The sequence below is a fragment of the Schistocerca serialis genome, chromosome 5 (assembly GCF_023864345.2).
Source record: "Schistocerca serialis cubense isolate TAMUIC-IGC-003099 chromosome 5, iqSchSeri2.2, whole genome shotgun sequence".
Classification (NCBI taxonomy): domain Eukaryota; kingdom Metazoa; phylum Arthropoda; class Insecta; order Orthoptera; family Acrididae; genus Schistocerca; species Schistocerca serialis.
In genome coordinates, this window is record NC_064642.1 from 229,947,727 (window position 1) to 229,958,317 (window position 10,591).

Here is a 10,591-nt window from a genome sequence, read left to right on the forward strand (position 1 = left end):
TGTGTGGACACTTTCATCCTGGGTGATCGACAGATCACAGGCAAACACTTCGCTGCTCACAGGCAATAACACACAGGTTCATCACTTCAAACCTGAGTCAAAACGGGAGTCCATGGAGTTATCCTCTGAAGAAAAAATTCAAAGCCGCACCCTCAGCTGGTAATGTCATGACAAGAGTGGCTCACATGGCTCTGAGCACTATGGGACTTAACATCTGAGGTCATCAGTCCCCTAGAACTTAGAACTACTTAAGCCTAACTAACCTAAGGACATCACATACATCCATGCCCGAGGCAGGATTCTAACCTGTGACCGTAGCAGTCGCTCGGTTCCAGACTGAAACGCCTAGAACTGCTCGGCCACAGCGGCCGGCCGTGACAAGGGTCTCCTGGGATTCAGAAAGGGTCACTCAGTTTTATGTCCCCCACATGGTGCTAAAATCAACACTGAAGTGTGTTGTGCTCCCCTCGGAAAATTGATGAAAACCATTTCAGCGTGTTTGTCACCACAAAAATTCAAACGAACCCCTCTTTCTGCATGGTAATGCAACGCCACACACGTCTGCGCACGAGAGAGGAGCTTACAAATCTTTGTTGGACCGATCTTCCTCATACATCCTATAGCCCGTATCTCGCACTTTCCGACATCCATCTGTCTGGCCCAATGAAGGAAGCACTCCGTAGGAAACAGTACGTCGATGATTGCGAGGATATTCATGCTACAAGACGTTGGCTCCGACATCGACCAGTAGGTGAAACAAGGCCGTCGCATTGAACGGAGATTATGTTGAAAAATACGACTTTGTAACCATCGAGTGGAGAATAATATGGAGTGTTGGTATCGTGAATAAAAGCAGTCTGTTTTTTTTAAAAAAAAAATGTGTAGCTTCGGTTATCGTACACACCTCGTAGCTTATAATGGAAAGTGATATGTACTTAAAATCTAAAGTAATGAATAAGGAAATGTTCGACGACGAGCAAGGGCCGCTAAACTCGCAGATACCATCTACCTTGACACCCTCTACCACACCCCGGACTCCTTTTCCTCTCCTCCACACACCAAGACAGAACTCAGAGTAAATGTTTTCTGTCCGCAGATAATCCGGCGCTTCCGCCTAGAATTCCACGGTGACATCAAGTGGAACACGGGCTTGATCCAGTACGCGGCATCACCCCTCAAGTTCAAGGCCATAGACAGGGACCGCTGACGACCGAGCCGTCGATGGATACATCTCTACGGTGAATGATGCATGGTTGGTTGGAAGGTTGGACTCGCAGTGGTGTGCGACGGCTTCGAAAGCATGCTACGTCTTTCAGCTTGCAAGATACGAAGCTGTCCGATTTTCTTAACAGCTCACCGCAGATATTTCTTCACTCTAGAATAATTATACAAAAATATCCATCATTATTTTACCTGATAAAGATAACTGTTAAATTAACTACATAATTCTTTTTAGCATTGCTAGAGAATTTCCACGTAGGACAAGGATAAGACGTTGCCAGAAGCCCAGTTTAGTGCAGTGCTTCACATGGTAACGGTTCTGGCACTGTACAAGAAGAATAACGAAGTATTTGGCAGTTCTCACATCACACGAGACGTGAGAGATAAGACGGACGTGGAGAGGAATGAGCTGAGTGACGCAGTGCCTTAGAATGTGACGTTGCGAAGTAGTCATGTGGGTCAAAGCCTCATCAGTTTGTCGGATTTGGGGAACGTGCTACGAAAAGTGAACGAATACGATCCGAGATTGCAGTTTTTCAGCCCAAGCGGCACCAAGCACAGCATTTAGTTTTTTTTTTCTTTTTTGCTTTTCCATATATGGAAATAAGCTGACCCGCGGCTCCTAGAAAATGTTGGGGAAAGATTGGTTTTTCTTTTTTTTTTCATCAATCTTCTCGCTGGGTCGATGACGCCCACCTTTGATTCCTCTCCTGTGCCAACCATTTCATCTCAGAGTACCACTTGCAACCTACATCCTCAGTTATTTGTTGGATGTATTGCAATTTCTGTCTTCCTACAATTTTTACTCTTTACATTTCCTTCTAGTACTATGGAGGTTACTCCCCGATGTCTTTAACGCAGGTCTTATTATCCCGTCCCTTCTTCTTGTAAGTGTTCTCCGTATTTTCCTTTCTTCGCTGATTATGCGGAGAAACTCCTTATTCCTTATCTTATTGGTCCATATGATTTTCAACGTTCTTCTGTGGCATCACATATCAGACCCTTTGACTGTCTTCTTTCCGATTTCCCTACAGTCTATGATTCACTACCATGCAATGCAGCTTGCCAAACGTAAGTGCTCTGAAATTTCTTCCTCACATATGGACGAATGTTTGACATTAGCAAACTTCTCTTGTCCAGGAACGCCCTCTATACTGTGCTGATCTGCTTTTTATGTCCTCCCTGCTTCGTCTACCGGTGTGTTATTCTGTTTCCACGATAGCTTCTTCTGCTTCCTGGTCCCTAATTTTGGTGTTAAGTTTATCGCTACTTTCATTTCTACTACTCCTCGTTACTTTCGTCTAGTTTCCATTCACTCTCACTCCGTAGACTGTACACATTAGACTCTTCAGTGCATTCGACGCGACCTTTAATTCTTCTTCACATTCACTAAGGATAACAATGTCATCAGGAAATCTTATCATTGATGTCCATTCTCCCTGAATTTTAATCCCACTATTTAACCTTTCTGTTATTTCCATCATTGCTTCTTTGATGAACAGATTGAACTGTAGGGGCGAAAGACTACATTCCTGTCTTAAACACGTTTTAAACCGAACACTTCGTTCCTGCCTTCATGTTCTTATTGTTGTCCCTTGGATCTTGTAAAGATCGTGTATTATCCGTCTTTCCCTGTATCCGACTCGTATTTTTTCTCAGAATATCATTTCACATTGACGAAAGCATTTCTGTGTCGACAGATCCCACGAAGGAGTCTTGATTTAAGCCTTGCTTCCATCACATTCACAACGTCAGAACTGCTTCCCTGATTCCCTTGCCTTTCCGAAAGCTAAACTTATTGGGAAATCTGACCATATCCAGATGTTCTGCTCAGTCTATATTTGTGTACTTCCCCTCTGGTATAGTGAAAATGACAAATTGCAGACGAAACTGGAAGTCATGAAGGCAAAACAGTAAGAAATATAAACGTTGTTGACGCTAGCGTACAAAGTGATTTCTCCTGTGGGCAATGTATGTTCGACGCCCACAGAGGAATAAATCTTTAGCTCCCACAAATGTTTATAACATTGTCTGCTAGTTCAGATGATCAATGTCATTTAGTCTAGCAAGAGAATATAGAAATCCCTTTCGGATCTGCTGGAACCAAAATGAAGTTACTGGGGATTTTTTCCTCGTTTTGTCGAGAATCGGTGATGAAGTTAACGCAGCTGCTTAACGCTTATCCGTTTCCGTAAGTAAATGGCGCGTGAGACGTAGCTGATAACTGACACTGTATTGCGTTGTAGTCGCAACTTCACTTCTCGTGTGATGGTTTCTGGGCGCTGACCACCTTCACTACAAGAGACGTCCGTATTAGCTTGTGAATACAAAAGTCTTCTAATATTACATTATCCTATCAATGTTAACCTTACTAAATGCTGCTGTACTATGTACTGTGAAGATATTTATTATAGGTTAAAGCTCTTAATTAGTTTCAGGTAAGTGTTTTGCCTCTACTGATAATGTAAATACTTGTACCTTGTTGATTAAAACTCAACTGCCAGTCAGGTAACAGACAACATACCGTTCGTCAGTTCATCTGTTGGCAGTTATTCGCTATTAGTTTCACAGCGGCTACACTAATTATTTGTCTTTAAATGTTTGTAACACCTTAACTAAAACATGTACAAACTGACTTTATCCAGCATGATTTTCCTACAGAATATTCATTTTCTTTATCTGTCACTTTTGTGGTTCTATCACATCTTTTCTTCTCCATAAGTGATATTCAACCTTTTTTGCCGTCATTTGTCATAAGCCCAGTGTTGACCACATACAAAATTGTAATTTCTCTCCTCCAAGCGAGTTTCACATCTATTTCTGAAAGATCACTAAATCATAGTTTTGTGGCGGCGTTCGTAGCGACAAGCAATTCGCTGTAGAAACGGCTTACGAAGTCACCGCCACACTTTTAATAGCGGGCCGACCGGTCCGCTGGAACAGTGAACAGAAAGATGAAAACCCAAACACTCTGATTAAATAAAAGTCGGTACTTATCTTTATTAACGAAGGTACAGAAACACAGTAGTGAACTCCGTGTCTACAGAGATCTGTCTAGTTCGAGTCGGAGCGGCTAGGTCAGCGTCGGCTGACGACAAACAGCAACTCTGCTGCGATGAACACACAACTGACTAGCAAGTACACAATTCGGTGGCGAGTATACAACTGAGCGGCGAATACAGAACTGTCCTAGCGCTCGCGACTCCAGCGCTTAAGAAGCCAGAAGCCAGCGGTGGCGCGCGCAGACTTGCGGCGATTTCCTGTCTCACTGGCGCTGCTGATGCGGACGGCGTCCGGACTTTGATGCTGCCAACCTTTTGGCAGCGGGCTCGGGTGGCATTACTGGCTAGGATATAACACATAGCATCTAATATTTTTGCTGTATTCATCAGTAGTCCGTACCAATTTGTCTTGTGAGAAAGACGAGAGGAATATCACGTATTATACGGTATACATTGTATTGTTGTTACCACACTGCCAGTGAATAAGAGTTATATCTGTTACCAATGTAAAAAAAATGCTATTGAAACGTTGTAACATTATTTCATATTACTAAAAATAAAGAAATGTTTTAGCATAACATGATTTGTATTTACAATGATAATTTAATGCTCTTCTATGTGCAACTGCACAAGTTCTTATACATTTTCCCATGGATCTTCATCCTTTATGTATTCCTAAAGCACACCCTGTTGTTGTTCTTGTTGTTGTAGTAATCATTCCGAAGACTGGTCTGATGCAGCTAACCAAGCTTGTCTATTCTCTACGAGCCTCTTCACCTCCTGTTAACTACTGCAAACTACACGCATTTGAACCTACCTGCTGTATTTCTCTCTTCGTCTTCCCCTACAATTTTTGACCCCCTCACTTCCCTTCAGTACCGAAGTGCCAATTCGTTGGTGCCTCAGAATGTGTCCTGCCAACCAAACTTTTAGTCAATTTGTGCCATAAATTTCTACCCATCTAGTCTACAGTATTTTCCTATAACTCTGTAAACTCAAACGAAAAATAAAAGGTATTGCAGGTATCATTGCGGCACTGACACCTCCGGTCATAAACTGGATCATTCACCTACACTTCATGTCTGGCCTCCTGTTCACAACGTGACCTCAGCTCCCTGAATTCAAACAGTTCCAAAGCTTATTGTCCAGTCAAAACTGTCAATTGCTTCCTCTAAACATGCGAATGCTATAAACGAAAGTTAGTCTTTCTTCATCTTATCTTCTCAGATAAGTCATAGGGTCAACAAGGCCTCCCATGTTCGTACATTTCTCTGGAATCCAGAATGATCTTCCACGAGGTCGTCTTCTATTAGTTTTTTCGTTCTTCTGCAAGTAATTCCTCTCAATATTTAGCAGTCGATACTTACTGCACTAATGATTCGATAGTATTACACCTGTCAGCACCTACCTTCGCTGGAAATGGAATTATTATGCCTTTCCTGAAGTCTGATGGTATTTCATCTGTTATATATGTCTTGCACACCTGGCGGAATCATTTTGTCTTGACTGTCTGAGCCAGGTATCTCGATAATTTTAAGGGGAGATCTACTTCAGAGGCCTTGTTGCATTTAGGTCTTTCAGTGCTTTTCAAAATCTTCTTGCAGTACCATATCTACCGACTCCTTTTTATCTGATTCATCTTCCCATTCTAGAATATTCGAGTTCATTTCTTTGTAGAATCTCGCTATGTATTGCTTTCCCCTTTCAGCTTTCCCTTCTTTGCTTAATGCTGGCTTGCTATTTGAGTTCTTCATATTCATATAATTTCTTCTCTTTCCTCCATAGGTCACATTAATCATCATATAGGCAGTATCTGTATTTCCCCTAGTTATACCTTCTTCTACATCCTTGCATTTGTCTCCAGTCAATCACGCTCAGTCATTTGGCACGTTTCTTTTATACATTGGCATTCCCTTTCGCCTGCTACATTAACTACATTTTTATATTTCTTTCCCTTTCGTTAGTTAAATTCAGTATGTTCTGCGTTACCCAGTGGTCCCTACTAAGCCTTGTCTTATTTTTTCTTCTGCTGCCTTCATTATTTCGTCCCTCAAAGAGATGTTCCCTTCCCCTTGGTCAGTCCAACATTCCCCAAAGCACACCCAAGGTTGCAAAAGAAGCGATGTAATTAGAAATGAAAACGTTCGAAGTATTCCCGCTATTAATGAGGAAATAATCTCATACTGAGTGGAAATAAGTCGTAAATAGAATGAAAGACTGTCCACGAAAATCCTAAGTCACCATTCGGAAGGAAGGAGAGATGTAAGTTGACCAAATGAAAGGTGAAGATAACAATTTTGAAGACAGGATGGGCAGATGCCTAATCCATCTACGTAAAGCAGCGATAGTGATTTCTTGGTAAACTTGCGCACGGCATAATGGGTTATTTGTCTCTGAGCAACAGTTATCGCTGTTTCCTACTTTGTGCTCGTATAGTACTTAAGGGATGTGTCATTCTCACATTGAACTTGTTCTTGCATCAGGCAAGAGATATTAGTTTTGCTATTAATCTCCAATGAGGAGATTAGTTAGTTTATTCTACATAACGAACACTGACGATCTATGTTGACATCACATCATTTTAATTTAATTTAGTTTTTGTATTGTTTCTAACTGGTGAATGTGTTTGTCTACAAATCCACTGTAATTTTAATGCCCCCTTTCAATCGTGTACCGAATTGCATGTGGAGAAACAAATCTTTCTCCCTCCCCTTGTCCTCTAACACTGACACACAGACACACACACACACACACACACACACACACACACACACACACACACATATATATATATATATATATATATATATATATATATGTGTGTGTGTGTGTGTGTGTGTGTGTGTGTGTGTGTGAGTGCTTGCACTTATTTTTGGAAGGAGGATTCTTCTTTTTCTTTTGTTACTTTGCTTTTCTATGGTTTTCATAATATTGTGATTCCCTAGAGCTGCTAGAGGGCGCGTTTCATGGTTATTTATTTGGTTGATTATTTTCATACATTTCGCAAAGTTAAGGGAGCGGAGTGGGGGGTGGGAGGGTGGGAAGGAGGTGATGATCATTATGTTTGAATGGATCACTAAGTGTGAAACGTATTCCATTTTGTCGTGCGATTTGTTGTTCTTCCTCTTTAACATGCTGTCCAACAACAGAAAGTGAAGCACCCAGAAAGGGAAGAGCAAATTAAACGGAACTTCACGGGTGAAAACGAATGCGACGCTAATTCAATGATAACGAAATCGAGTCAAATTTGCAAAGAACTTAACACAGTTACGTTGCACCCCTTCTGGCGTGGGCGTATACAATGTTTTCGTTGGGAAGGAGATAATATAACCGTTGTATCCTCACCTAAGTTAAGCTGTCCCACGACTACTGTAACTGGTACATGATATTCTGGATACTGGTACTAGGATTGATTTGAAGTCTGCTCGCACACACGTTCTGTGTGTGACAGTTCAGGGGATCTTGCTGGCCACATGACTATCTCGTCATGACGCAGACATTACATAGAGACACGTGCCATTAGTTAACGAACATTGTGCTGTTGACAAACGGCACCGTGATACTGTCCGTGAGAGGTAACAGGAGGGCGTAGGATAACTGTGGCGTAACGCTGTGCCATCATAGTCGAGTACAGCATCTCCGTGTCCTCCACTGTGGTCATTTAACGTCTGACGCTGTTCACGCCGTTTATATACACTACCAGGTCAGGTAACAACACTGACCACTACCAGCACTAACGCACTCTGGTGGCCGTTGTACATGACACAGTGAACAGTAACTCTACTTGTTTACATAGCCGTCAAAGGTTTGTACGTGTACAATGTTACACTGGCATCCAACCGTGTCTTCAAACTGCCTGACTTTTTTTGTAAGGTCCTCTAGTATTGTACTACTGAAACCAGAAATATGCACACATCAAAAAAAGTTTTGCCTCACCTCGGTTGCGAGAGTTCCGTAACCTGTACATAAAATTGGAATAGGGATCAACATAAACATCACTTCCGCAATTTTTATTCCTCATGAAAACCACACATTGCATGTTGTACCACCATACAGCGAGACCTTCAGAGGTGATGGTCCAGATTTCAGTACACACCGATGCCTCTAATACCCAGTAGCACGTCCTCTTGCATTGATGCATGCCTGTATTTGTCGTGTCATACTATCTTCAAGTTCATCAAGGCACTGTTGGTCCAGGTTGTCGCACTCCTCAACGGCGATTCGGCGTAAATCCCTCAGAAAGGTTGGTGGGTCACGTCGTCCATAAACAGCCCTTTTCAATCCATCCCAGGTATGTTCGATAGTGTACATATCTGGAGAACATGCTAGCCACCCTAGTCGAGCGATGTCGTTATCCTGAAGGAAGTCATTCAGAAGATGTGCCCGATGGGGCGAGAATTGTCGTCCATGAAGACGGATGCCTTTCCAATATGTTGCCGATATGGTTGCAGTATCGGTTGGAGGTTGGCATCCACGTATCGTACAGCCGTTAGGGCGCCTTTCATGACCACCAGCGGCGTACGTCGGCACCACACAATGCCACCCCAGAACAGCAGTGTGCTTCCACCTTGCTACACTCGCTGGACAGTATGTCTAAGGCGTTCAGCCTGACCGGGTTGCCTCCATCCCGACGATCGTCTGGTTGAAACCATATGCGACTCTCATCAGTGAAGAGAACGTGATGCCAATCCTGAGCGTTCCATTCGGCATGTTGTTGGGCCCATCTGTACCGCGCTGCATTGTGTCTTTGTTGCAAAGATGGACCTCGCCATGTACGTCGGGAGTGAAGTTACGCATCATATAGCCTATTGCACACAGTTTGAGTCATAACATGACGTCCTGTGGCTGCACGAAAAGCATTATTCAACACGGTGGCGTTGCTGTCAGGGTTCCGCTGAATTATAATCCGTAGGTGGCGGTCATTCACTGCAGTAGTAGCCCTTGGGCGGCCTGAGCGAGGCATGGCATCGACTGTTCCTGTCTCTCTGTAAATCCTCCATGTCCGAACAACATCGCTTTGGTTCACTCCGAGATGCCTAGACACTTCCCTAGTTGAGGGCCAGCCGGCCACGGTGGCCGAGCGGTTCTAGGCGCTTCAGTCCGGAACCGCGCGACTGCTACGGTCGCAGGTTCGAATCCTGCCTCGGGCATGGATGTGTGCAATATCCTTAGGTTAGTTAGGTTTAAGTAGTTCTAAGTTCTAGGGGACTGATGACCTCAGATGTTATGTCCCATAGTGCTCAGAGCCATTTGAACCATTTTTTTGTTGAGAGCCCTTCCTTGCACAAAGTAACAATGCGGACACGATCGAACCGCAGTATTGACCGACCAGCATGTTTAAACTACAGACAATACGAGTAGTGTACCTCCTTCGTGGTGGAATGACTAGAACTGATGGGCTGTCGGACCCCCTCCGTCTGATAGGCGCTACTCATAGATGGTGTTTACATCTTTGGGAGGGTTTAATGGCATCTCTGAAAAGTGAAAGGGACTGTGTCTGTGAGACAGTATGCACAGTCAACGCCTATCTTCAGGAGTCCTGGGAACCGGGGTGATGCAAAACTTTTCTTGGTGTGAGTACCTTGGTGCAAGTTGTAAGTCGCCGGGTCCTACAATTGCCAGTAAGGACCTCTCTGTTGCAGCGGCCTCAATCCTTCATTACTCGGAATGCACTGGGACGAGATGGAGGTAACACTGCTTCAAAACGCTGTTGCTGTACAGTTATAACTGTGCGGCGTGATTTTTGTCGAAAGTACGGCACCGCCACTCCTAAAGCTCCAAGCTTTCTATGACGGCACCAGCACTTTTGAGACACAAATTTTTTGCGCTAGGGGAAATCCACAGGTCACCACTGTGTGTTGTCTCGAGACGCAGAGCACAGTCAACAGAATTTTGCACGTAGTGCACTGGAGTCTGCTGGTCGTCCCTGACGAGACTTCGCATTCCTCACCTACCTGTCTGACATGCTTTGCGGCGACGTTTGTGTTTCAGACGATACAGTACTCGGTTGCAACAGCTCCCTCATCATGGTGATAACCAAAGACGTGTATAGACTTATGAATTCATTCTGGACGTGGAAATGGAAAAAACTATTTACTTGCACGTTTGGTATTCAGTAATTACTCTACTTTTTATTTAAGTGCAAAAGTGAGCCGCCACAACGTAATAACACGCGGAACACAGCCGCCACAGGGCATAGTCTGGCACGAGAGAGACGCTCGAGGTTTGCACTGTCTTCCAAGAGAACTTCATCGTCCGTCTTTTTTTTCGGTAAAGATCGTAACAGAAATCATAAATATGGATATGTTGGAGATCTGTCGTTTTCCGTAAATACAATACACACCGATAATATCAGTTTTCGACATAAC

At 43.5% G+C, this 10,591-nt stretch overlaps 1 protein-coding gene across 1 annotated transcript in view; it reads left to right on the top strand.

The window, feature by feature from the left end:
- LOC126482389 (probable cytochrome P450 301a1, mitochondrial) overlaps nucleotides 1–4,799 on the top strand; it is a 165,206-nt gene extending 160,407 nt beyond the window's left edge. The window contains exon 12 of the mRNA XM_050106496.1: nucleotides 1,097–4,799. Coding sequence (XP_049962453.1) covers nucleotides 1,097–1,207 — 111 coding nt within the window. The 3' untranslated portion in view covers nucleotides 1,208–4,799. The remainder of the gene's footprint in view (nucleotides 1–1,096) is intronic.
- The last annotated feature ends 5,792 nt before the right edge of the window (nucleotides 4,800–10,591 follow it).